Genomic DNA, 27,209 nt, shown 5'->3' on the forward strand with positions numbered 1-27,209 from the left:
CGCGGTTTGAGCAGCAAAGTGTGTTTTGGCGGCTTTTTATGCCCTTTGGGTGTCCGTTAACCTTTATTTTCGCAGAAGTGCGGATGAAAATCCAGCCCGTTGCACCTTGAAGGACAAAACCCAGTTTAACTTCGCTTTTAATTCCACGGCTTGAGGGAATATTATGGCTCGGGAATCAAACACGTCGTGTAACACCTGCCTGGCCCCTCAGAAATGGTGTAATGTGAGTATCGCCGTGTTTTTCTGTCTGTTTTTCTTGTAAATACAACAAATGGCTATTGCTAGAGCCCCAAACAATCTGCTTTGGCAGCACCATCTCCATGAGCTGTTCTAAGTGTTCTAGCGTTTATTTTTTTCTATTTTATTGCGTTATTTATAAATATATTAATTGTTTTCCTTTCTTTTAGGGTTATGCGACCTCCCCATTGAATTCTGAATATCCTCACGCCCATAAGCTTCAACACCACCTACACCTGCTCCTCCCTCCTCATTTATCTCCTCCTAAGCCCGGCTTTGCCTGGCCGCTCCTCTAAGCCTGGCTTTGCCCTCACTGGATTTTCTCCTCCACAAGACCACAGGTTGGCTTTTACTTCATTTTCCCCAAATGCTGCCATTTAACCCCATTTTTAAGCCACCTCGCTTCAATCAACCCCTCCGCACACTCCACTTGATCACATTTGACACTCAAGAAACTGTAATATTCATTTAGAAATTCAATATATTTGGAAATAACATGTTTTTCTCAGGGTTTGGGGGTTGAGTTCTTTATTTTTGGGGGGCGATTTGATGAAGAAAACCCTCCCGCCTTTCTCACCACCTGGGCTGTATCCCCCGTTTTGGGGTGAAAAAGGCTTTACCTTTTAAAATAGTGTAAAAGAGCAAAACCCCCTTTGCCACCAGCCCCAAATTTTTGTGCCGGATCCGTTTTATCCCTGATTTTCTTCCAGCTGCTGAGTCTTGACGTTGCGAGACACAAAGGGACAAGGGGGATAAGAAGGGAAGAATAAAGCAGAAAAGCCATTGGGGTCACGGTGTCGCTGTTTCGGTGCTGGTGCCATTAACTGGTGGCTCGGCGCTGGTGTCCGGGGGCGGCTCTGCAAGGAGGTGACATTGCGGTGACACCGGGTGGGTGCCATGTCACGGGGGCGGGTGGCTCAGCCCACGGGTGCCGTTACCCGATGCCGCTCCAGCTCCATCCTCCGTCCTCGCCGCAGTTTCGGCGTCATCCGGCACACCAACCGGCTCCTGCGCACCGGCCCTGGCGGGGGGACAACACGGGTGTCACCGGTGCCGGGGCGCAGTGACACGAGAGGGTTCAGACACTCACGTGCGGAAGAGCAGGTCGTGCAGCCCTGGGGACAGACAGAGGGACGGATGTGATGCGCGGGGGGCCGGGGGGTGACAAACCGCCCCCCCTGGCCCCGGCACTCACGTGGGAGGGCGTTGCGGTGCCGGGCGACGCAGTGTGCAGCCAGGAGGGTTGCGGCGGTGGCCACCAGCATCCCCACCACCGCCGCGCCCGTCACCGCTGGGTAGGCCTCAAAGGGCGGCTCAGCTGGAAGAGAGCGGCCGCTTGTTAGCCTCGCTAATTACCCTGGGGGGTAATTAGGTAACGAAGTACCCACGTGTGAGCAGCACAGGGGGAGAGGAAGCAGCACCCAGCACAAGGATGGGTGGAGCCCAGAGAGGTGGGAGCTTGTGCCTGTTCACTCTGAAACCTACTGATGACTCCACGCTCCAATGCGTCCCCCCCCCAACTTCACCTGGCGTCTGCACCTCCGAGGGGTGCCCGGCCGTGCGGTGGTTGACGGCCAGCACCCGAAAAGCGTAGAGCACTGCCGGGTCCAGCCCGCCCAGGCGCCGGTCACGGGACTCAGGCTCGATGTCACCGGCGGCCGTTTCCCAGAGCCCGGCCACCCGCCGGGGCAGTTTCTTGGCCGGGCGCCGCTGCACCACAAAGCCGGTGAGATTCCCAGTGCCGTGTGTCCGCCACTGGAGCCGCACCTCGGTGCGCGCCCGTGTGTACCGCAGCTTGCTGATGGTGACGTTGGGGGGTGCCGGGTACCCTGTGGGGACAGCACGGGGGGTGACACCCCAAAACACCACCCCCTTGGGGACCCACCACCCGTCCTGCACTCACGTTCCACGCGCAGGCGCACGGCGAGGCTGGCGCTGCCCACGGTGTTGGCGGCGGCGCAGCGGTAGGTGCCGGCGTCCCGCGGCCACTCGGCGTCGGCGACCGTGAGGTTGAGCCACGTTCGACCCCTCTCTAAATGGTACTTGGTGGCCATCCCCGCTGTCACCTCCTGCTCCCTGGGGTCGTACCATGCCATGGTGGCGCCCAAATTGTCCCCACCGTGCCGCCGGCATGCCAGCCGCGCCTCGTCGCCCTCCAGCACCACCACCTCACTGCTCTCTGCCTCCAGCACGGGGACGTCTGAGAAATTGGGGACAATAGGGACGTGCTGCCCCACAGTGACAGGGCATGGGGCAGTGGGGACAAACGGGGCTTACCCAAGCGCAGGCGGCACTCAGCGCCACCGGCCCGGAGTGGGTGTGCGGCGGCGCAGATGAAATCACGACCCCGCAAGCTGCCGCCAGTGCTCAGCACCAGGACAGCGACGGAAGGCGAGGGGTCCCCCAAAAAGTGTCCCCCGGCGTCCCGCCAGCGCAGGGTGACCGCTGGTGTCCCCCCCTCCCAGCGGCACCGCAGCATCACGTACTCGTCACCCTTGGTGGCCGCCACCACGCAGGAGGGGCCGCCGGCTGGGACCCCTGCGGCGGGGAGAGGTGCCAAAGTGTCCCCCCCAAAAAGGTGACACCCCCATTGTAGAGCCACCTGGGTGGCTTTCACGTGGCGGGGGGGTCAGGGACATTTTTGGGGACACTCACAGAGGGTGATGCCACACACGGCCCCTCGCGGCAGCGCCGGGTGGGATGCCAGGCAGGAGAAGGAGCTGCCGTTGCTGGTGGCTGCCCCGGGCTGGATGCTGGTGGCCATGGAGACGCTTGTCCCTGTCACCTCCTCGTTGTCCCCGGGGGGCACGAGGCCCACCCAGCGCAGCTCTGCCAGTGGGAAGCCCCCAGGCCAGTGGCAGCGCAGGGCCACAGCCCGCAGGTCGGTGGTGGCCGTGGCGGAGCAGCTGGGGCTGCCGGCGGGGGGGTCTGCAGAGAGTGGCACCGCGGGGTGGGGTGGGGTGGGGGGTGGAGGGGGTGACACCCCCCAAAGTGTCCCCGGTACCCATGGCCTCACCGGGGAGTTGTCTTGGTTAGTCTTGGCTGGGGGGACTGTGGTGGCCATGAAGGCATCATGGTGATCATAGATGTACTGTGGTGGCCATGGGAGTCATCATGGTGGCCATGGACATGTCATGTTGGCCATGTGGCCATGGCCACAACATGGTGGTCATGAACGTGTCATGGTGGCCATGGATGTACCATGGTGGCCATGGAAACATCATGATGGCCATGGACATGTCATGGTGGCCATGGATGTATGGTGGCCAAAGAAGCATCATGGTAGCCACATACGTGGTGGCCATGGATGTACCATGGTGGCCATGGAGATGTCATGGTGGCCGTGGGAGTCCCATGGTATCCATGTAGATGTCATGGTGGCCATGGATGTCCCATGGTGGCCATGGAAGCGTCACAGTGACCAGGTCCATGGTGGCCCCAGCTGTCCCCCCCTCTCCCTGCCCCGTTACTCACAGTAGACGGTGAGGACCACGCTGGCCTGGGTGCGAGTCTGCAGGTGGGGGTTCTCGGCCAGGCAGGTGTAGGTGCCAGCCTGGGCGCGGGCGATGGCCGCCATGACGTAGGTTTGGCCAACGTGGACCTGCGAGCCATTGTGGAGCCAGACGTAGCGGCTGGGGGGGTTGGAGGGCGCCCGGCAGCTCAGCACCACGTCCTCCCGCTCGCCCGCCGAGAAGCCCCCGGTCTCAGGGGAGAAGGGCTCCACTGTGATGGCTGGCGCGTCGGGGCCATCTGTGGGGACATGGGGACGCGCGGTCACCAGGGTGGCCCCACGGAGGGGACGTGTTGGTCCCTGGGATGTCCTCCTGCTGGTGGGGAACTGGGATGTGAAGCCTTCTGAGAAAGGGGCCAATATGGTGGTTGTGGGCACATCGTGGTGGCCATGGAGGCACTGTGGTGGCCATGAATCTACCATGATGGTCATGGAGACATCATGGTGACCATGGATGTACTGTGGTGGCCATATATGTAGCATGATGGCCATGAAGCATCATGGTGGCCGTGGAGTCATCATGGTGGCCATGGCTGTACTGTGGTGGCCATGGAGACATCATGGTGACCATAGATGTACCATCATGGTGGTCATGAATGTGTCATGGTGGCCATGGATGTACCATGGTGGCCACAGAGACATCATGGTGGCCATCGATGTAGCATGATGGCTGTGGAAGCATCATGGTGGCCGTGGAGGCATCATGGTGGCATCTAGGTGGCCATGGATGTCCCATGGTGGCCATGGAGGCATCATAGTGGTCATGGATGTACCATGGTGGCCACGGAGGTATCACGATGGCCATGGACATTCCATTGTGGCCATGGATGTATCATGGTGAAAGGGTGCTTGGTGGCCATGGATTCACCATGGTGGCCATGGAGGCATTATGGTGGCCATGTACATGGTGGCTATGGACATGCCATGGTGGCCATGGAGACATCAAGTTGGCTGGGTACATGGTGGCCATGGACATGCCATGGTAGCCATGGGGACATCATGGTGGCCATGGGTACATCCTGGTGGCCATGGAGGCATCACAGTGGCATCATGGTGGCCATGGATGTCGCATGGTGGCAATGGATGCACCATGGTGGCCATGGAAGCATCATGGTAGCTGTGGATGTCTCATAGTGGCCATGGATGTCCCATGGTGGCCATGGATGCATCACGGTGGCCATGGTGGCATCATAGTGGCCATGTACATGCCACGGTGGCCATGGAGCCATCATGGTGGCCATGGTGGCCTCATGCTGGTCATGGATGTCCCATGGCTGCCCCATGGTGGCCCTGGTGGCATCTCCCTCCCCTTTTGTCCCCCACCGGGCACTCACAGACGATGTCCAGGTAGATGGGCTCGCTGGCCTGGCTGTTGACCTGGTTGCCCACGGTGCAGACGTACCAGCCCAGGTGGCTCCGATTGGCCGGCGCCAGGTTCAGCTCCGCCCTGGCGCCCACTGTCCCCAGGGGAGGTGACACCGAGGGACCTCCCCGGGGTTCACGGTGCTGCCAGGAGAAGCTCAGTGGCTCTGTCCCCTCCCGAACGGCGCAGCTCAGGGCCACCGCTGTCCCCTCGGCCACCGCCGCCGCCGATGGCTGCACGAAGGGCTTGGAGACTGGCACTGTGGGCAACCAAACATCAGTGGCCCCCAAAACTCTCCCACCCGGGGTGACATCTCCAGCCCAGACTATTTATTGGCTAGTGAGATGGCTAGTAAGAAGGTGGGTGGGCTAGTGAGGAGGTGGCCTGGCTGTGGGCCTGGGGACTGGCCAGGGTGGCCACCTGTGGGCTAGTGAGAGCAGGACTGGGCGGGTGGGCTGCTGGGGTAGGCAAGGAGGTGGGGCTGGATACTGGGGTGCTGGGTTGGCTAGTGGGCTACTGTGTTGGCTAGTGAGGCTCCATAGTGGCTAGTGGCAAGCTTTGTTGACTAGTGGAGCCCTACCTTGACTAGTGGGCTGATACATTGGCTAGTGGGGGGTCTACATTGGCTAGTGGAGCCCTTATTGGCTATTGGGGCTCTACCTTGGCTGGTGGGGCTCTACCTTGGCTAATGGGAGACTACCTCGGCTAGTGGGGCTGTTCAGTGGCTAGCGGGGCTCTACACTGTCTATTGGGGCCCATGGTTGGCTAGTGAGACCCTTGGTTGACCATTGGGGCCCTTGGTTGTCCAATGGGGCCCTTCATTGACTGGTGAGACTCTGTTGGCTAGTGGAGACCTTCCTTGGCTAATGACACTCTTCGTTGGCTAGTGAGACACTTTGTTGACCAGTGGGGCCCTTCCTTGGCTAGTGAGACCCTTCCTTGGCTCCTGGGGCCCTTCCTTGCCTAGTGGGACCCTTCATTGGCTAGTGGGGCTGTTCATTGGCTAGTGGGGCCCTACCTTGGCTAGTAGGGCCCTTCCTTGGCTAGTGGTGCCCTACCTTGGCTAGTGGAACCCTTGGTTGGCTAGCAGGGCCCTACCCTGGCTAGTACCGGCCGCGTGGTGGCCACGACTCACCGAGGACGCGCAGCAGGACGCTGTGGTAGCCCAGGCGCTGCCGCCCGCGCTCGGGGAACAGCCCCTGGCACAGGAACCGGCCCTGGGCTCCCGCCCGCAGCTCCCGTAGCTCCAGCGTCCCTGCTCGCAGCGTCACCCGCCCCAGTGTCCCCGCGCCGGGGGCCACCATCACCTCCCTGCCCTGGCTCGCGGCCACCGCCCGGGGTGGCCCGGTGGTCACGAGCGGCCACGTCGCCCCCGGCGCGAAGCTCCAAAACACAACGCTCGGCTCCACCGGCCCCGTCCCGCAGCTCAGCTCCACCGCTCGGCCCCGCACGCCCGTCACCGTCACCTCCTTGTCCCCCCCTGGCAGGTGCTGACCTGCAGGAGGACGAGTCGCTCAGGTCTCTCCAGTTTTTTGGGGGGATTTCAAGGGGTTTTGGGGCTCCACTCACCCCCCGCCAGCGCCGGCAGCAGCCACAGGATCCAGGGTCCCCAACAGTGCGGTGCTGATGCCACCCGCCTGCGCTCCATGTCACCATGTCCCCCCCAAGCAGCGCTGCGCTCTCTCTGGTTACCCCCCCGGTAATTAAGCCCAGCCCTGATTAATCCTTAATTATTAATAAACCCGTCACGGGGAGGGGAAACCCAACACCCAGTTAAATCTGAGGGCTGAGGACGCACAGGCTCGTCATAGAAGTGACAACGTCCCCTCTTCTCGCTCCCGGGGGAGGATTTATTCCTGAAACGTAGCCCTCTGCTTATTTTTGGGGTGAAAAACGGGAAAATTCGCTGCTGCTGATCGAAAACAGGATGTTTGGGCGCCGGGGGAAGCCACCGGGGTTTGATATTTCATCCCCCGCATCAAATATTCATGGGGATAACGGCTCAAATCCCTCAGCCAAAGCAAAAATTCCCTCTCCTCCCCATCACCGATTCCTTAATTACAATTAATTCCTCATTAAGAAAACCCACACCGTTAATGTTGAACATCAAGGAGGTTTTTTGGGGCTTAAAATGGCCAAAATGGGTTAAAACTTGTCACCTAGAGCTGCTTTTTGGTTTCTTTGGGGCACGTTTTCTATTTTGGGGGGGGAAGTTTCTATTCTCTGAGAACATTCAGCCCCTCGGGGGATCCTTCAATGCTACAAAACCCTATGAAATAAACCCCAAAACAAACCCAAGGATGATAATCACTGATAATTATAAATTCTTTAATTACACCTGAGGGTTTCACCCCCACATCACAACAAACCCAAACAGCTGGAAGTTAAAAGCACAAAACCGGGAGGTTTTCTCTTTCTGTTTTGAACCAACACTGGGATTTCTAAGCAGCAAATCCCCATCGCAAACTCAATTTTCGAGCTTCTCCAGCTCGTCCATGTTCTCTGGGTCCAGCTGCTTGATCTTGGTCTCTAAAAAAGACAAAAATTGACATTTTTTTTGGCACAAACGGGGCGAAAACCAAAGCAAACGGGCACTAAAAAGCAAAATTCAGGTTTTCAGGGGGTTCATCACTCGGATTTTCATCCTGCGTTTTAATTTAAAGGACAATAAAATCAAAAGAAATTTAAATTTCAAGGAGTAGAGTCTTGAATCTGGGCAGGAACAGCCCCAGGTTCAGTGTAAGTTGGGGAATGACCTATTAGAGAGCAGCGTAGGGGAAAGGGAGCTGGGGGTCCTGGGGACAGCAGGGTGACCATGAGCCAGCACTGGGCCCTTGTGGCCAGGAAGCCAATGGTACCTGGGGTGGGTTAGAAGGGGGTGGTCAGTAGGTCAGAGAGGTTCTCCTGCCCCTCTGCTCTGCCCTGGGGAGACCACACCTGGAATCTTGTGTCCAGCTGTGGCCCCTCAGTTCCAGCAGGACAGGGAACTGCTGGAGAGAGTCCAGCGCAGCCACCAAGATGCTGGAGGGAGTGGAGCATCTCCCGTGTGAGGAAAGGCTGAGGGAGCTGGGGCTCTGGAGCTGGACAAGAGGAGACTGAGGGGGGACTCATTCCTGGGGATCAAGATGGAAAGGGGGAGTGTCAGGAGGATGGAGCCAGGCTCTTGTGGTGACAACCAGTGACAGGACAAGGGGCAATGGGTGCAAACTGGAACACAGGAGGTTCCAGTGAAAGAGGAGAAGCAACTTGTTGGGGTGAGGGTGGCAGAGCCTGGCCCAGGCTGCCCAGGGAGGTTGTGGAGTCTCCTTCTGTGCAGACATTCCAACCCGCCTGGACACCTTCCTGTGTAACCTCATCTGGGTGTTCCTGCTCCATGGGGGGATTGCACTGCATGAGCTTTCCAGGGCCCTTCAACCCCTCACATTCTGGGATTCTGTGAGTTCAGCGGCTCCGCAGGTGAAGTTGAGGATGCAACGTGGTTTTCTGCACCCTAATAGTTCAAAAAGCGGCCGGTGTGGGCAAAATCTTGTGAAAATAGGGTGAAAATCCACAATTTGATCTCAGGGAAAACCTGCGCAATTTCAGCCACCAAGTGATGGGGGAAACACAGAAAAAACCCCGATTGACGTACAACCTCATGGGTTGTTTCAGTGAAAATTCAGCTGTCTGGGCTAAAAAATACCCCGAAAAATGGGTCGGAAGGTGGAAAAGACGTTGGATTTGGGAGGAAACTCACGGAAATGCTTCTCAATGAGCAGCACCAGCCCCACGTCGCCACTCTCCACCATGCTGAAGGCGATGCCGCGTTTCCCGAACCGGCCCGTGCGCCCGATGCGGTGCAGATAGGTCTCGAAATCCGGCTGGTTCTTCTGGTCCATGGGGAGGCTGAAGTTCACAACCACGGTCACCTGCTGCACGTCGATCCCTGGGGAGGAAAAGAGCGAAAAAAGGCAAAAAAAAGGGTTTGGGGAGGATCTGTTTGGTGGAAAACACGTTGGGTTTGGTGCAAAATGTGTTGGGTTTTGTGATAAATGTGGAAAAACGTGTTGGGTTTGGCCAAAAAACGTGTTGGGTTTTGTGGAAAAACACGTTGGGTTTTGCAATAAACACGTTGTTGGGTTTAAACGTGTTGGGTTTTGTGGTAATGTGTTGGGTTCAGCACAAGATGCTGTTGAGTTTGGCCAAAAACACATCATTGGGTTTTGTGGAAAACGTGTTGGGTTCAGCATAAGATACATTGGGTTGGGCTGAAAATGGGTTGAGTTTGGTCGAAAATGCGTTGGGTTTTGTGAAAAAATGTGTTGTTGGGTTTAAATGTGTTGAGTTTTGTGGAAAACGTGTTGGGTTCAGTATGAGACACGTTGGGTTTGGCTGAAAATGTGTTGGGTTTGGCCAGAAATGCATTGGGTTTTGTGGAAAAACACGTTGTTGGGTTTAAACGCGTTGGGTTTTGTGGAAAACACGTTGGGTTTGGCAGAAAACATGTTGAGTTTTGTGGAAAAACGTGTTGGGTTTTGTGATAAACACGTTGGGTTTGGCCAAAAACGCATCGCTGAGTTTAAACATATTGGGTTTTGTGTAAAACACGTTGGGTTTGGCCAAAAATGCATTGGGTTTTGTGGATAAATGCCTTTGGTTTTGCAATAAATGCATCAGGCTTGGCCAAAAACATGTTGTTGGGTTTTGGGGATGACACGTCATTGGATTTGGCCAAAAATGCAGTGTTGGGTTTGACCAAAATTGCGTTGTGTTTGGTGGAAAACACGTTTGGTTTCATGGAAAATGCATTGAGTTTGGCCAAAAACACATTGGGTTTTGGGATAAACATGTTGGGTTTGGCCAAAAACGCATCATTGGGTTTAAACGTGTTGGGTTTTGTGGAAAATGTGTTGGGTTCAGCACAAGACGCGTTGGGTTTGGCCGAAAACACGTTGAGTTTGGCTGAAAACGTGACAGGTTTTGCCATAAACGCATTGGGTTTGGCCAAAAACACATCGTTGGGTTTAAACACATTGGGTTTTGTGATAAACGCGTTGGATTCAGCACAAGACACGAGTTTGGCCAAAAATGCGTTGGGTTTTGTGGAAAAACGTCTTGGGTTTGGCCAAAAACGTGTTGGGTTTTGTGGTAAAACACGTCGGGTTTTGCGATAAACGTGTTGGGTTTGGCCAAAACGCAAAGTTGGGTTTAAACACGTTGGGTCTTATGGAAGACACGTTGGGTTCAGCACAGGATGTGTTGGGTTTGGCAGAAAACATGTCGGGTTTTGCGACAAACACATCACGTTTGGCCAAAAACATGTTGAGTCTGGCCAAAAATGCGTTGGGTTTTGTGGAAAAACGTGTTGGGTTTGGCCAAAAATGCACTGTTGGCTTTAAACGTGTTGGGTTTTGTGGAAATACACGTTGTTGGGTTTAAACGCGTTGGGTTTTGTGGAAAACACGTTGGGTTTGGCAGAAAATGTGTTGAGTTTTGTGGAAAAACGTGTTGGGTTTTGTGATAAACACGTTGGGTTTGGCCAAAAACGCATCGCTGAGTTTAAACATATTGGGTTTTGTGTAAAACATGTTGGGTTTGGCCAAAAACGCATTGGGTTTTGTGGATAAATGCCTTGGGTTTTGCAATAAATGCATCAGGCTTGGCCAAAAACATGTTGTTGGGTTTTGGGGATGACACGTCGTTGGATTTGGCCAAAAATGAAGTGTTGGGTTTGACCAAAATTGCGTTGTGTTTGGTGGAAAACACGTTTGGTTTCATGGAAAATGCATTGAGTTTGGCCAAAAACACATTGGGTTTTGGGATAAACATGTTGGGTTTGGCCAAAAACGCATCATTGGGTTTAAACGTGTTGGGTTTTGTGGAAATACACGTTGTTGGGTTTAAACGCGTTGGGTTTTGTGGAAAACACGTTGGGTTTGGCAGAAAACATGTTGAGTTTTGTGGAAAAATGTGTTGGGTTTTTTGATAAAGGCGTTGGGTTTGGCCAAAAACGCATCGCTGAGTTTAAATGTGTTGGGTTTTGTGTAAAACGTGTTGGGTTTGGCCAAAAACACGTCATTGGGTTTAAACGTGTTGGGTTTTGTGGAAAATGTGTTGGGTTCAGCACAAGACGCGTTGGGTTTGGCCGAAAACACGTTGAGTTTGGCTGAAAACGTGACAGGTTTTGCCATAAACGCATTGGGTTTGGCCAAAAACACATCGTTGGGTTTAAACACATTGGGTTTTGTGATAAACGCGTTGGATTCAGCACAAGACACGAGTTTGGCCAAAAATGCGTTGGGTTTTGTGGAAAAACGTGTTGGGTTTGGCCAAAAACGTGCTGGGTTTTGTGGTAAAACACGTCGGGTTTTGCGACAAATGTGTTGGGTTTGGCCAAAACGCATAGTTGGGTTTAAACACGTTGGGTCTTATGGAAGACATGTTGGGTTCAGCACAGGATGTGTTGGGTTTGGCAGAAAACATGTCGGGTTTTGCGACAAACACATCACGTTTGGCCAAAAACATGTTGAGTCTGGTCAAAAATGCGTTGGGTTTTGTGGAAAAACGCATTGGGTTTGGCCAAAAATGCACTGTTGGCTTTAAACGTGTTGGGTTTTGTGGAAATACACGTTGATGGGTTTAAACGCGTTGGGTTTTGTGGAAAACACGTTGGGTTTGGCAGAAAACATGTTGAGTTTTGTGGAAAAACGTGTTGGGTTTTGTGATAAACACGTTGGGTTTGGCCAAAAACACATCGCTGAGTTTAAACATATTGGGTTTTGTGTAAAACATGTTGGGTTTGGCCAAAAATGCATTGGGTTTTGTGGATAAATGCCTTGGGTTTTGCAATGAATGCATCAGGCTTGGCCAAAAATACGTTGTTGGGTTTTGGGGAAGACGCGTCGTTGGATTTGGCCAAAAATGCAGTGTTGGGTTTGACCAAAACTGCGTTGTGTTCGGTGAAAAACGTTTGGTTTCATGGAAAACGCATTGGGTTTGGCCCAATACGTGTCGGGTTTTGTGATAAACATGTTTGGTTTGGCCAAAAACACCTTGGGTTTTGTGATAAATGTGTTTGGTTTGGCCAAAAACGCGTCGTTGGGTTTAAATGTGTTGGGTTTTGTGGAAAACATGTTGGGTTCAGCACCAGATGTGTTGGGTTTTGTGGAAAAACACACTGGGTTTGGCTGAAAACGCATCAAGTTTTGTGCAAATACGTGTTGGATTTTGCGATAAACGCATTGGATTTGGCCAAAAACGCGTTGTTGAGTTTAAACGTTGAGTTTTGTGGAAAACATGTTGGGTTTTGTGGAAAACATGTTGGGTTTTGTGGAAAACATGTTGGATTCAGCAGATGTGTTGGGTTTGGCCAAAGACGCATTGAGTCTGGCCAAAAATGCACTGGGTTCTGTGTAAAAACACGTTGGGTTTTGCAATAAACGTGTTGGGTTCAGGAAAGGACACATTTGGTTTGGCTGAAAACATGTTGGGTTTGGCTAAAAACATTTTGGGTTTGGTGGAAAAACGCATTCAGTTTTGGTTTGGCCAAAACAGCTTAGTTGGGTTTAAACGTGTTGGGTTTTGTGGAAAACGTGCTGGGCTCAGCACAAGACATGTTGAGTTTGGCCAAAAACGCGTTGGGTTTTGCGATAAACGTGTTGTTGGGTTTAAACGTGTTGGGTTCAGCAGAAGATGCATTGAGTTTGGCCAAAGACGTGTTGGGTTTGGCCAAAGACGTGTTGGGTTTGGCCAAAGACGGGTTGGGTTTGGCCAAAGACGGGTCCGGGTTTGGCCAAAGACGGGTCCGGGTTTGGCCAAAGACGGGTCCGGGTTTGGCCAAAGACGGGTCCGGGTTTGGCCAAAGACGGGTCCGGGTTTGGCCAAAGACGGGTCCGGGTTTGGCCAAAGACGGGTCCGGGTTTGGCCAAAGACGGGTCCGGGTTTGGCCAAAGACGGGTCCGGGTTTGGCCAAAGACGGGTCCGGGTTTGGCCAAAGACGGGTCCGGGTTTGGCCAAAGACGGGTCCGGGTTTGGCCAAAGACGGGTCCGGGTTTGGCCAAAGACGGGTCCGGGTTTGGCCAAAGACGGGTCCGGGTTTGGCCAAAGACGGGTCCGGGTTTGGCCAAAGACGGGTCCGGGTTTGGCCAAAGACGGGTCCGGGTTTGGCCAAAGACGGGTCTGGGTTTGGCCAAAGACGGGTCTGGGTTTGGCCAAAGACGGGTCTGGGTTTGGCCAAAGACGGGTCCGGGTTTGGCCAAAGACATGTCTGGGTTTGGCCAAAGACGGGTCCGGGTTTGGCCAAAGACGTGTCTGGGTTTGCGGCGCTACCTCTGGCGCAGACGTTGGTGGCGATGAGCACCTTCTCCTTGCCGTCGCGGAAGCGCTGGATGACGTCGGCGCGTTGGGCCACGGTCAGCTCGGCCGTCAGGACGGCGACGCGGTGCCCGTCCTGGCTCATCTCCAGCGCCAGCCAGTCCGCGCTGCGCCGCGTCTGCCAAAAACACGACCCCGCCGTCACCCCCATCGCTCCCAACCCAACATTCCCACCCTAGAGCCGGCGGTGCCGCAATATACATCAAAAACACCGCAAAAACCCCAATTACGCTCATCGCAAAATGTAAAATATCCCCGATTTTACCGCTTTACCGGGCAAAAAATCATGGCCTGGCCGATGGTGACGCTGCCGTAGATGTTGCAGAGCGCCTGGTACTTTTCCTCGCGCCCGCGGCACACGAAGAAATACTGGCGGATGTTGCTGAGCGTCAGCTCCTCCTCGCGCAGCTTGATGACGATGGGGTTGGCCACGATCTGCACGGCGAAGGCGCGGACGCTCTCCTTGAACGTGGCCGAGAAGAGCAGCATCTGGCAGCCCTTGGGTAGCGCCCTGCGCCGGAACGAGGCAATTTGGACCCATTTGAAAGCAAAAGTCATTTCATTTAAGCTGATCTTGTGGTGCTTTTGATGGAGAAGAACCCAACCCAACGGCGCGTAGGAAAGCGAAGCATCTCTCTGCACCTCGTGGCCGCTGTTTTGCGAAAAGCCACGTCCCCGGCCCCAAAATTTCCCTTAAAAGGCAATAAATGGAAAAAAGGAACCTCTGGATGTAGATGCTCTGCAAGGAGAACCCCTAATGATTTAATTTAAGCGGATTTTGCATCACTTTTGATGGAAATTGAACCTGACCCAGCGGCTCGAAGGAAAACGAAGCGTCTTTCTGCATCTTGTGGCCGCTGTTTTGCGAAAAGCCACGTCCCCAGCCCCAAAAATCTCCTTAAAAAGCAATTAATGGAAAAAGAAAACCTCCGGGTGTGGGTGCTCTGGTAGAAGAGGCCCCAATAATGTAATTTGAGTTGATTTTGTGTCGCTTTTGATGGGAAAAGAACCAAACCCAAGAGCTTGAAGGAAACAGAAGCTTCTCCCTGTGTCTTGCTGCCACCGCTTTGTGAAAAGCTGCATCCCCGGCTTCAAAATTCCCTCAAAAAGGGATAAAAACTTCAAAAAAGGGAACAAATCTTCACCTTTGGATGTGGATGCTCTGGGAGGAGAACCCCTAATAATTTAATTTAAGTGGATTTTGGGTCACTTTTGACGGAAAAAGAACCCAACGCAACGGCTCGAAGGAAAACGGAGCGTCTTTCTGCATCTTGCGGCCGCTGTTTTGTGAAAAGCCACGTCCCCGGCCCCAAAATTCCCTCAAAAAAGGCTAAAAAAATGGAAAAAGAAAACCTCGGCATGTGGATGATCTGGTAGAAGAGCCCCTGATAATTTAATTTAAGCGGATTTTGTGTCACTTTTGATGGAAATTGAACCCAACCCAACGTCTCAAAGGAGAACAAAGTGTCTCTTTGCATCTTGCGGCCGTTTTGCGAAAAGCCACGTCCCCCAGCCCCAAAACTCCCTCAAAAAGCTATTAAAACCCCAAAAACCAGAACAAATCTTCACCTCTGGATGCGGATGCTCTGGGAGGAGAGCCCCTGCGTGTCAATCATGATGTCGGCCTCGTCCAGCACAAACAGCTTGATCTTCTTCACGTCCACCAACTTCTTCTTGAAGCACCAGTCGAGCATCGTCCCCGGCGTCCCGATGACAATCTGCTCGGCCGGCGTGGTGCCTGGCACCACTGCCATGCCGGAAAACCGCATCTTAACGCCTTTTTCAACCCAACTTCCACCCGTCGAGGGTTTAAATTCAAACCGTGAGCGGGGTGATGCTCCTGGGGGGTGGAAACTCACCCGAGAAAGAGCGACAAGGGAACCGAAAGGACTCACCGCGGTTTCCCCGCACGGCGTAGGTCACCCGCACGTCGGCGCAGAACCGCCCGATGGTCTCGATCACCCGGCCGATCTGCAGCGCCAGCTCGTAGGTGGGAGCCAAACAGAGGCACTTGGGGGGAGAAAAGGAACGGTGAGGCGAAAATCAGAGAGTTTAAAACCCCGGGGGTGTTGCTGGGGTGCGAGGTGATGAAATATATTGAAGGGACAGCGAGAAAAGCGCAGGAAAATCATTCAAGAAATGTGGGGGGAGCTGCGGCGTCGCACGCGGGATTGAAGCGGAAAAAAGCCGCCGTCGCTCTATTTCTTTAAAACTGGGTTTAAGTTATTTAAAACCAGCCTTTAAATCGAGACGAGGGATTTAAATCACAAAGTGATGAGGGCGTTTAAACCGCTGCAAAACTGAAGTTTAGGAAAGCTAAAGCTCGGCTTAAAGCGGCGACTCAAAGCGCGTCCCTTAAGCCGGCGCCATGGTTTTTGTCCTACCTGTTTCTTCGACGGGTTTAAAACCAGAGATGGGGCCAAAACCCAGCGCGGCGTCTGGAGGATTTTTGGGTAAGAAAACCCCGTTTTCCTGCGTCAACTCTCCCTTTCCTACGTTACCTGCGGGGATTTCTCGGCGGCATTAACCCTGCTCAGCATCGCCAAGACAAAAGCCGCTGTTTTCCCTGTCCCTGACTGGCTCTGCGCAATCAAATTTTGGGGCCTGCAAAGCAAAGAAAGCAGGAGCGTTTTGGGGACGAAAGCCTCGATTTTGGGGGCGAACCCGTGCGCCGGGCACTCACGGATACGCCAGCATGATGGGCAGCGCTGTCTCCTGGATCTTCGAGGGGCGGTTGAAGCCCATCATGTAAATGCCCTTCAAAAGCTCCTTTTTCCTGTAAAAATTAAAAAGAAGAGCATCAAAACGTGGCGTTTTGAGGCAAAATGGTGGGTTTGGGGCTTTTTTAAGGCTCACAGGGGCAGCTCCTCGAAGGTTTTGACGGAAAACAGGGGGGATTTGGGGTCCTGCTGCAGGATCTCCACGTGGTGACTCGACTCCACCAGTGACGTGCGGATCAGCTTGTTCAGCAGCGACGTTTCCGCCGAATCCACTGAAAAAAAAGAAGAAAAACAGTTAAAAATGGGACTTTATGATGAGTTTTGCCCCTTTCCTGCAAATATTGGGTATCCAGACGTCCCCGCTCTTGGGAAAGCCACGGAAGGCTGTAAGTAATTAGTGAGTGACGATAATTAGTGTGTGTAGAGCCCGCCTGTGCCCCCAGATACCCCCCCCAGGATGCCCAAAGATCCGCAGGACCCCTCAGGATCCCCCCAGGACCCCTAACACGCCTCAGAAAACCCCAAGGATCCTCTAGAGACCCCGAGGATTCCCTCAAAATCCTTCCCGGAGCCTTCAGGATCCCCCCATGACCCCCCAAGACACCTCAGAAGCCACCCAGGACCCTCAGAAACCCCCAGAACCCCCCAAGGCCCCTGTAGAAACACCCCAAAACCCCTCAGGATCCCTCCCAGGATCCCCCAGAAACCCTCAGGGTGCCCCCAAGATCCCCCCAGGATCCTCCAAAACCCTCAGAAACCCCCAGGACACCCCCCAGGACCCTTCAAGACACCCCAGATCCCCCTCGAGACCCTCAGAAACCCCCAGGACACCCCCCAGGATCCTCTCAAGAGCCCCCCCGGACCCTTCAAGACACCCCAGAACCCCCTCGAGACCCTCATAAGCCCCCAGGGCCCCCCAAGACCCCTCCAGATCCCCCCAGGACTCTCCCCAAAGCCCCCAGGACGCTCCCAGGACCCCCGAAACCGCCCCCGGCCCCACCTCTCTCCTCCTCCTCCTCCTCCTCGTCGTCCCTCTGGTCACCGCGGCCTCCTGCGGATCCTCCTGCGGGTCACAGAGCGGGTCACAGAGCGGCCCGTGAGGCGCAGGCCGGCCCGGGGCGCGGGGCCTCCCCTTACCCCGGCGGTGCACGAACGGGTCCCGGCGGAGCTGCGGGGGAGAAGCGGCCGTTACCGGGGAAGGAGCGGGGAGCCCCGGGGCAATGTGGGGGGTCCCGGTGCCCACCCGCTCGGCCCAGCCGCCGCTGTCCCCCGCCTCCGCCATGGCGACCGCTTCCCCAGTGTTCACGCGGGTGGCGCCGCCTGCCGGGCGGGCGGACCGCGGCGCGGCGGAGCGGGCACGGGATTGGCTGGTTGGGTGGGGGCGGTGACGCCCCCTAACGGGCGGGAGGACCGGTGGAGGCACCGGAAGGGGCGGGGCCTTCCGGGGCGGCGGGAGCGGATGCGGCGCGGCAGGTATGGAGGGGGCGACACGGGGCACCCCATGGGGATTTGGGGGTCCCTGAGGGGGCAGAGACCCCCCGCATAGGAATTTAGGGTGTCCATGGGGCGACAGAGACGCCCTAATAGGATTTGGGGTTGCTCCCTGAGGGGAAAAGACCCCCATAGGACTTTAGGGATCCTCGAGGGGGCAGAGACACCCCCCCTCCTAGGGTTTTAGAGGGGGACTGTGGGGACAGAGACCCCCCATAGGGATTTGGGGTCTCTTGCGGGGGCAGAGAACCCCCAAAGAGTTTTGGGGGGTCTCTGAGGGAACAGACCCTCCCCTACAGTTTTAGGGAACAGGGGCCACCCCCGTAGGGATTTGGGGGTCCCTGATGGGAGCAGAGAGCCCCCCCATAGGGTTTTAGGGGACCCCTGCGGGGGCAGACACCCCCCTATAAGGTTTTGGGGGGTCCCTAGGGGGAAAAGACCCCCCATAGATATTCAGGCTGTCCATGGGGGCCAGAGCCCCCCCTGTAAGTGCTGGGGGTCCCTGAGGAGGCAGAAACCCCCCCCTTAGGGTTTTGGGGGACAGGGGCCATCCCCATAAGGTTCTGGGGGTCCCTGGCAGGGTAGATATCCCCCATAGGGTTTTAGGTGTGCCCTGTGGGAACAGAGACCCCCCCCCAGAAGTGTTTGGAGGGGTCCCTGAGGGGGCAAAGACCCCCCATCGGGATTTGGGGGGCTCTTGGTAGGGGTGGAGAACCCCTAGAGGGTTTTGGGGAATCTCTGAGGAAGCAGAACCCCCCCCATAGAGTTTTGAGGGATAGGAGCCACCCCCATAGGGATTTGGGGGTTCCTGGGGGGAGCAGAGACACCCCATAGCGGTTGGGGGGGGGGAGAGGGGGTCCCTGAAGGGAAAAGACCCCCATAGGGTTTTAGGGATCCCTGAGGGAGCAGAGACCCCCCCCACAGGGTTTTAGGAGACCACTGGGGGAGCATAGACCCCCCCAATAAATGTTGGGGGGTTCCTGAGGGGGCACACAATCCCCCATAAAGTTTTGGGGGGTCCCTAGGGGTAAAAGACTCCCCCACAGAGATTTGGGCTGTCCATGGGGGGCCAGAAACCCCCCTGTGTTGGGGGGGTCCCTGAGGAGGCAGAGACCCCCCCCTTCCCATAGGGTTTGGGGGGACAGGGGCCACCCCTATAAGGTTTTGGTGGTCACTGGCAGGGTAGAGACCCCCCCATAGGGTTTTAGGGGAGGCCCATGGAGACAGAGACCCCCTAATAAGTGTTGGGGGGGGTCCCTGAGGGAGCAGAGAACACCTAGAGGGTTTTGGGGGTTCTCTGAGGGAACAGAAAACCCCCATACAGTTTTGGGGGACAGGGGTCACCCCCATAGGGATTTGGAGGTCCCTGGGGTTGACAGGCAGGCAGAGACTCCCCCATAGTGTTTTGGGGGTCTCTGTGGGGGCAGAGACCCCCCATGAGGCTTTGGGGAACAGGGCCACCCCCATAGGAACTGGGGGCCCCATAGGGGGCAGAGATGTCCCCCATAAGATTTTGGGGGACAGGGACCATATATAGTGTTTTGGGGGTTCCTGAGTGGGCAGAGACACCCCCATAGGTTTTAGGGGATCCCTGGGTGGAGAGGGCAGAGACCCTCCCATAAGGTTTTGGGGGGATCAAAGACCCCCCCATAGGGTTTGAGGGGGCCCATAGGAGACAGAGACACACCCCCCCCCCCCAACGGGGTTTTAAGGGTTCTAATTAATTAGGCCATTAATTAACCCCCAGAGCGATAAGGAATCCACACACACGCTTTATTAACAAAAGACTTTGCTTAGAAATAAAACCCCTATGTGACAGGTTACGGGCAATGGACACCCCCCCCCCCTCCCCCCCCCAAAATCACCACGCTCATTATGATTAATTAGCAAATATTCTTCCAAAATAAGAACATTCTGGAAAAGTCTCCATTAATTAATCGCTGTTTTTGGGGGTCAGGAGGTGGATTTTCGGGGGACGAGCCCCTGCGCCAGGTCCCACCGCACCTCCCAGCGCAGAGCCGCGCGTTTCTTTTCGGTGGGGACGGCGTAAGCGTTGGGGCCGCGGGGCCGCCGCGGTTTTTCGGGGGGCGGGGGGTGCCAAATCATCCTCTCGCGGACCCCCCAGCGCAGCCCGTTGCGCGGATCCTCCCCCGGGATGGGGAATTTCTCCCACTCGCGTTTATATTCCAAATATTTGGCGATGGGGTCGGTTTTGCCTCGGCGAGGAGCCGGCGAGTCGAAGCGCGGGGGGATGAAGGATTTGGGGGGTCCCCACTGCGAAACGGGGGATGCGCGGGTGCTGAAATCCCCGGGGGTGACACAGGGACTGTCCCCAAAGTGCCACCGATGTGGCGACTCCTCCGAGCTCGTCTCCATCTCCCCCTCGGAAATGCTGGATTCATTTCCTAAGATTTTCCAAAACTCGTCGTGCGATTCGTCCCAAACCTGCGCGGAGCCGTCGGGGCCGTGCCGAAGAACCTTCCTCTTCATCTTCCTCCCCGTGCGCTCGGCGGGAAAAGGGGGAAAATCCCCCAAAATGGGGGGGGCGGCGGCGCAGGGATGTCCCCACTCCTTGGCGTCCCAGCTGTGCCGCTCCGGTCCCAGACTTGCCATCAATTCCCCCAAATTGGGTTGATTCTGTACAAAAAAAGAGGAAATCAGAGTTAATTTGTGGATAAAAATCAAGGTTGGGGGTGTTGGGTTTAACGACGGGCATGGAAGGGGCCGATCGCACGGCTGCGGGGGAGAAGGGATTAAAAAGCGCAACAAAATTAATAATAATTAATAAAAGATGTGAGGTGAAGCTGCTGGAGCTGAACCCCCTGGGGGGCAAAATAGAGAGTGATTGTGGGGGTTCAAACATCAAGAATCACTGGGACGGGTCAGAATTAATTATTGTGAGGGGTCAAAAATAATTATTGTGGGGCTTCAGAAAGATATTTTTTAAATTTTTAATTAAAAATGATTTTTAAATAATGGTAATTTAATTTTTTTACATTTAAACATAATAGTGAATGTTATTATAATATTAATAGTTCTTATTATAGTAACAAGAAAACGTTAAAGTATCATTTTAATTGAAAAATAATTTGTAAAGTTTTGATTTTGAAATAATATTGTCCATTACATCATCAATATTACTTATATTCTTACTAATAATAAATTAATGATAATATTAATACAATATATTATTATTAATAATAATAAAGAAAATTTTGGTTTAAATGTAATAATATTACTGGTTATAACATTATTAATTGATGACCATGATATAACATAATTAATACTGTTATCGTCATCAATTAATACTCTTATCATCATCTATTAATTGATGATGAGGATATAACATAATTAATACTGTCATTGTAATCAATTAATACTCTTTATCATCATCTATTAATTGATGACGATGATATAGCATAATTAATACTGTTATGTCATCGTCATCAATTAATACTCTTATCATCTATTGATGACGATATAACATAATTAATACTGTTATGTCATCATCAATTAATACTCTTATAATCTATTAATTGATGATATGGCAGCATTAATTGATGACGATGATATAACATAATTAATACTGTTATGTCATCGTCATCAATTAATACTCTTATCATCTATTAATTGATGACGATGATATAACATAATTCATACTGTTATGTCATCATCATCAATTAATACTCTTATCATCATCTATTAATTGATGATATGGCGGCATTAATTGATGACGATGATATAACATAATTCATACTGTTATGTCATTGTCATCAATTAATACTCTTATCATCATCTATTAATTGATGACGATGATATGGCGGCATTAATTGATGACGATGATATGGCGGCATTAATTGATGACGATGATATGGCGGCATTAATAGATGACGATGCTGTGGCGGCATTAACTGATGACGATGATATAACATAATTCATACTGTTATGGCATTGTCATCAATTAATACTCTTATCATCATCTATTAATTGATGACGATGATATGGCGGCATTAATTGATGATGATGATATAACATAATTCATACTGTTATGTCATTGTCATCAATTAATACTCTTATCTATTAATTGATGACGATGATATGGCGGCATTAATTGATGACGATATAACATAATTTATACTGTTATGTCATTGTCATCAATTAATACTCTTATCTATTAATTGATGACGATGATATGGCGGCATTAATTGATGACGATATAACATAATTCATACTGTTATGTCATTGTCATCAATTAATACTCTTATCATCATCTATTAGTTGATGACGATGCTGTGGTGGCATTAACTGATGACGATGCTGTGGCACTATTAACTTTTCACATCCGACGCGTTTGCAGGGCACTAACGGTGTGTTTCCCGTGCGCAGCGCGATGGCCGATGCTGTTGAGCGGCTGAGCCAGCGGGTGCAGGAGCTGGAGCGGGAGGTGACGCGGCTGCAGCAGCAACTCCAAGAAAAGCCCCAAACCCCAACCAAAAAGCCGCGAAACGGCCCCAAACGCCCGTTCGACTTCGGCGCCCACGGCCGGCGCCACGCGGCGCTCAAGGTCGCCTACCTGGGCTGGGGGTACCAGGGCTTCTCCAGCCAGGAGAACACGCGCAACACGGTGGAGGAGCAGCTGTTCCACGCGCTCCAAACCACGCGCCTGGTGCCGGACAGACAGAGCGCGCGCTACCAGCGCTGCGGACGCACGGACAAGGGCGTCAGCGCCTTCGGACAGGTCGGACACGGAGATCGGGGCTTTACACCCTCAGAATTCTCAGTAGTGATGGGGTTTGGACACATTAATGCTATTTTTTCCCATATCAATCCTATTTCTTCCCATATTAATCCTATTTCTTCCCATATTAATCCTATTTCTTACATAGTAATGCTATATTTTCCATATTAATCCTATTCTTGACTGTATTAGGAGCATTATTTCCATTTCCCCTGATACTGATGCTATTTCCCCCCATACTGACGCTATACATATATATGCATATTAACGCTATTTTTCTCATATTAATGCTATACATATATATGCATATTAATGCTATTTTTCTCATATTAATGCTATTTTTCTCATATTAATGCTATACATATATCCATATTAACTCTATTTTTCTCATATTAATGCTATACATATATCCATATTAACGCTATTTTTCTCGTATTAATGCTACACATATATATCCATATTAACGCTATTTTTCTCGTATTAATGCTACACATATATATCCATATTAACGCTATTTTTCTCATATTAATGCTACACATTTATATACATATTAACGCTATTTTTCTCATATTAATGCTATACATATATCCATATTAACGCTATTTTTCCCATATTAATGCTATACATATATATCCATATTAACACTATTTTTTCCATATTAACACTATTTTACCCATATAGTGCAATATTGCCCATATTAATGCCATTGTTTCCATATTCACACAATTTCTTCCCATATTAATGCCATTTTTGTCCATATTATCGCCACTTCTCCCATATTAGCACCATTTCTTTCCATATTAGCACTAATTTATTCCATATTAATGCCACTTTTCCCATAATAATGCCACTCTTTCCCATATTAATACCACTCTTTCCCATATTAATACCATTTCTTTTCCATTTTTGTTCATATTAGTGCCATTTTTGTCCACATTACCACCATTTCTTTCCCTATTAGCACCTAATTTTCCCATATTAACACTAATTCCGTTCACATTAGCACTATATTTTCTATATTAGTGCCATTTCTTCCCATATTTTCCGTACATTTTTTTCCAGACGCCTCTTTGAGAGAACCAAACGCCCTTTAAGCCGCAGCTTCCCCCCTAAAACGAACCAGCCCTTCCTCAGCAGAGCCAATTTAACTCCCCAACCCCCCAAAAAATAACGAATAAACCCACTAATTGAGGAGGATGAATCGACCGATTCCCACATCACTCCAGCCTTCAAAACTAATTCCCATTTTCTCATTTCCCAGGTGATTTCCCTCGATCTCCGCTCCAACCTGAAGCAACCGAGCGGCGACGAGACGGCGGGCGAGCTGCGCTACCCCCACATGTTAAACCGGGTGCTCCCCCCTGATATCCGGGTGCTGGCCTGGGCCCCCGTGGGGCCCGAATTCAGCGCCCGCTTCAGCTGCCTCCAGAGGACCTACCGCTATTTCTTCCCGCGCGGGCCGCTGGACGTGGCGCTGATGCACCGCGCGGCCCAACGCTACGTGGGGACGCACGATTTCCGCAACTTCTGCAAGATGGACGTGGCCAACGGCGTCACCAACTTCCAGAGGACGGTGCTGGGGGCGGCAGTGACGCCGGCGGACGCGGCCCAAAAGTCGCCGGAAAACCCATTCGGACTGTGGTGTTTCGAGGTGACGGGGCAGGCGTTCCTCTATCACCAGGTGCGCTGCATGGTCGCCGTGCTCTTCCTCATCGGCCAAGGGATGGAGAGACCTGAGATCATTGACGAGCTGCTGGACGTGGAGAAAAACCCCCGCAAACCGCAGTACAGGTGTGGAAAACGCCGAACAACAGGGTTGCGTTCACGCCGTCGTTTCCGTATTAGCAGCATTTGTTCCATGTTAATGTTATTTTTTGCTATCTAGTGCTATTTTTCCTGTATTTTGTCCATATTAATGCTAATTTTATTCGTATTAATGTTAATTTTTTCCATATTAGCGCCATTTCTTCCCATATTAACGCCAATTTACTCCATATTAATGCTAATTCTGCCCGTATTAGCGCTCTTCTTTTCCATATTAGTGCTGGTCTTGTCCATATTAATGCCATTTTGTCCATATTAGTCCCATTTTTCTTCATATTAGTGCCTTTCTGTCAATACTAATGACATTTTTGTCCCTATTACTCCCATATTAGCACCATTTCTATCCATATTACCACTAATTCATTCCACATTAATGCCATTTCTTTCCACATTAGCGCTAAACCATAAACCACAGTGCTGGTTCTGCCAAACGCAGCATCACCCAACACCTCAAACCCTCTTTCCCCCCAGCATGGCCGTGGAGTTTCCCCTCGTCCTGCACGACTGCCAGTTCGAGAATCTCCGCTGGATTTACGACCAGGATGTGCACGAATTCACCGTCTCCCACCTCCAGCAGCTCTGGGCCGCCCACGCTGTCAAAACCCACATTTTACACGACATGTTACATGGCCTGGACACCGCTCCTGTTGCACGTAAGAGCCATTTTTGTGCTAAAACCTTGAAATAAACCTTAAAAATCAGATGGGGGGGATAATTAATCACAGAACCCCAGAATGTGAGGGATTGGAAGGGCCCTGGAAAGCTCACCCAGTGCAATCCCCCCATGGAGCAGGAACACCCAGATGAGGTTACACAGGAAGGTGTCCAGGCGGGTTGGAATGTCTGCACAGAAGGAGACTCCACAACCCCCTGGGCAGCCTGGGCCAGGCTCTGCCACCCTCACCCCCAACAAGTTGCTTCTCCTCTTTCACTGGAACCTCCTGTGTTCCAGTTTGCACCCATTGCCCCTTGTCCTGTCACTGGTTGTCACCCACAAGAGCCTGGCTCCATCCTCCTGACACTCCCCCTTTCCATCTTGATCCCCAGGAATGAGTCCCCCCTCAGTCTCCTCTTGTCCAGCTCCAGAGCCCCAGCTCCCTCAGCCTTTCCTCACACGGGAGATGCTCCACTCCCTCCAGCATCTTGGTGGCTGCGCTGGACTCTCTCCAGCAGTTCCCTGTCCTGCTGGAACTGAGGGGCCACAACTGGACACAAGATTCCAGGTGTGGTCTCCCCAGGGCAGAGCAGAGGGGCAGGAGAACCTCTCTGACCTACTGACCACCCCCTTCTAACCCACCCCAGGTCCCATTGGCTTCCTGGCCACAAGGGCCCAGTGCTGGCTCATGGTCACCCTGCTGTCCCCAGGACCCCCAGCTCCCTTTCCCCTACGCTGCTCTCTAATAGGTCATTCCCCAACTTACACTGAACCTGGGGCTGTTACTGCCCAGATTCAAGACTCTACACTTGCCCTTGTTCTATTTCATTAAATGTTTCCCTGCCCAGCTCTCCAGCCTGTCCAGGTCTCTGATGGCAGCACAGCTTCCAGTGTCACCACTCCTCCCAGCTTGGTGTCACCAGCAAACTTGCTGACAGTCACTCTGTTCCCTCGTCCAGATCACTGATGAATATATTGAATAACACCGGCCCCAGCACTGCCCCTGAGGCACTGCACTGGGTACAGGCCTCAACTGGACTCTGCCCATTGACCACGACTCTCTGGCTTCTTCCCTTCAGCCAGTTTGCAGTCACCTCACTCCCCGCTCATCCAGACCGCACTCCCTCAGTTCAGCTGTGAGGATGCTGTGGAGACTGTGTCAAATGCCTTACTCAAGTCAAGGTGGATCACGGCCACCGCTCTGCCATCATCCATCCATCTTGTTATGTCCTCATAAGAGTCCATGAGGTTGGTCAAGCACGACTTCCCCTTGGTGAAGCCATGTTGACTGCCCCTAGTGACCCTCTTATCCCTGACATGCCTTGAGATGGCACCAAGGAGAAGTTGTTCCATCAGTTTCCCATGGATGGAGGTGAGGCTGACCGGTCTATAGTCACCTGGATCCTCCTTCTTGCCCTTTTTGCAGACTGGGGTGACATTTGCTTTCCTCCAGTCCTCAGGCACCTCTCCCATTTCCCACAACTTAGCAAAAATTACGGAGATTAGCCTAATTAAAGCATGGTTTGTTTTTTTTTTTAATTACAGGGCAAAGTGATGGTGAAGTGGCTCCTTGGGGGGAGTCGAACCCCCCGCTCCGCGCCCAGCTCAGCGGGTTCGTGGAAGGCGTCAAATCCCGGGTTTACAAACCGCTCTTGGCTCGGCCCAAGTGTGAGGGGCTGGAGGAGCGAATCCGGCATTTTGTGAGGAGGGGACGGATCGAACTCCCCCCCGGGTTGGGGACACAAGGGGACAAGGACGAGCAGGCCCCTGAAAACAAGAGGGGTCACCACAACCCAGGGGGCAACGGGGCCGCAGAGCAGCCACCCAAGAGGGTTTGTGTGGGTGGGGATGTGGCACCACAGCAGGAATAGGTGGCTTTGCTTTATTTTTTTAATTGGAAAAATCACGTTTTTTCAGCGCTGTTTTTTATAAAATGCAAGAAACGTGAAGCGGTCTGGTCTGGAAGGGGATGGGGTCGCCTCAGCTGTGGGGCTGTGCTGGGTTATGCTGGTTTACACACACCTGCGCACCCTCCCCCACACACCCCCCAGTACCTGACAGGATTTATACCTTTTTAGCCCCCAGTACCTGACAGGATTTACACATTTTTAACAAGCCCCCTCCCCCAGTACCTGACAGGGTCTTGTTCTCCTGCCGCAACCGTTACCGGCCTCCAACCGTCGCCGGGATTTAAACAGCCGGCCGGGGACGCGGCCCTCCCTTTGGCGCCGCCGCCATTGGGCGGTGTGAGTGTCAATCGGCTGGACGCCACCTTCGTATTGGACGAGCGGCGTGAAGCGGCGCCTCCACGCCGCCGC

At 52.9% G+C, this 27,209-nt stretch overlaps 4 protein-coding genes across 8 annotated transcripts; 1 reads left to right on the forward strand and 3 right to left on the reverse strand.

The window, feature by feature from the left end:
• Positions 1-1,154: 1,154 nt before the first annotated feature.
• On the reverse strand, positions 1,155-6,759 carry VSIG10L2 (V-set and immunoglobulin domain containing 10 like 2). Its single transcript, XM_065040019.1, is given in 10 exon segments — positions 1,155-1,258; positions 1,433-1,555; positions 1,764-2,066; positions 2,141-2,467; positions 2,470-2,775; positions 2,893-3,165; positions 3,712-3,987; positions 5,083-5,370; positions 6,247-6,606; positions 6,681-6,759. Coding segments are annotated over 10 exon segments (2,439 nt in total).
• A 663-nt stretch (positions 6,760-7,422) lies between these two features.
• On the reverse strand, positions 7,423-17,565 carry DDX25 (DEAD-box helicase 25). Of its 3 annotated transcripts, XM_065040601.1 has the most exons (12): positions 17,427-17,565; positions 17,321-17,351; positions 17,184-17,246; positions 16,320-16,455; positions 16,147-16,239; positions 15,965-16,067; positions 15,359-15,473; positions 15,033-15,210; positions 13,737-13,974; positions 13,419-13,581; positions 8,848-9,036; positions 7,423-7,640 (listed from the first exon to the last, which is right to left on the reverse strand). In XM_065040601.1, exons 1-12 carry the CDS (start codon positions 17,463-17,465, stop codon positions 7,579-7,581), a joined length of 1,410 nt encoding a protein of 469 aa, XP_064896673.1. In that variant the 5' UTR covers positions 17,466-17,565; the 3' UTR covers positions 7,423-7,578. The 3 variants fall into 3 exon arrangements, with proteins under 3 accessions (XP_064896673.1, XP_064896672.1, XP_064896674.1); XM_065040600.1 differs by having other exon boundaries at positions 17,321-17,524; XM_065040602.1 differs by lacking the exon at positions 17,321-17,351 and having other exon boundaries at positions 17,376-17,478.
• A 36-nt stretch (positions 17,566-17,601) lies between these two features.
• On the forward strand, positions 17,602-26,840 carry PUS3 (pseudouridine synthase 3). Of its 2 annotated transcripts, none has more exons than XM_065040605.1 (5): positions 17,602-17,656; positions 22,032-22,412; positions 23,674-24,203; positions 24,708-24,889; positions 26,437-26,840. In XM_065040605.1, exons 2-5 carry the CDS (start codon positions 22,065-22,067, stop codon positions 26,760-26,762), a joined length of 1,386 nt encoding a protein of 461 aa, XP_064896677.1. In that variant the 5' UTR covers positions 17,602-17,656; positions 22,032-22,064; the 3' UTR covers positions 26,763-26,840. The 2 variants fall into 2 exon arrangements, with proteins under 2 accessions (XP_064896677.1, XP_064896675.1); XM_065040603.1 differs by having other exon boundaries at positions 17,608-17,656; positions 22,061-22,412.
• HYLS1 (HYLS1 centriolar and ciliogenesis associated) lies at positions 19,429-27,179 on the reverse strand. Of its 2 annotated transcripts, none has more exons than XM_065040607.1 (2): positions 27,024-27,179; positions 19,429-20,311 (listed from the first exon to the last, which is right to left on the reverse strand). In XM_065040607.1, exon 2 carries the CDS (start codon positions 20,285-20,287, stop codon positions 19,628-19,630), a length of 660 nt encoding a protein of 219 aa, XP_064896679.1. In that variant the 5' UTR covers positions 20,288-20,311; positions 27,024-27,179; the 3' UTR covers positions 19,429-19,627. The 2 variants fall into 2 exon arrangements, with proteins under 2 accessions (XP_064896679.1, XP_064896680.1); XM_065040608.1 differs by lacking the exon at positions 27,024-27,179 and adding an exon at positions 23,851-24,007.
• Between the last annotated feature and the right edge of the window lie 30 nt (positions 27,180-27,209).

Source organism: Columba livia, chromosome 24 (assembly GCF_036013475.1).
Source record: "Columba livia isolate bColLiv1 breed racing homer chromosome 24, bColLiv1.pat.W.v2, whole genome shotgun sequence".
In the NCBI taxonomy this organism is placed as follows: Eukaryota; Metazoa; Chordata; class Aves; order Columbiformes; family Columbidae; genus Columba; species Columba livia.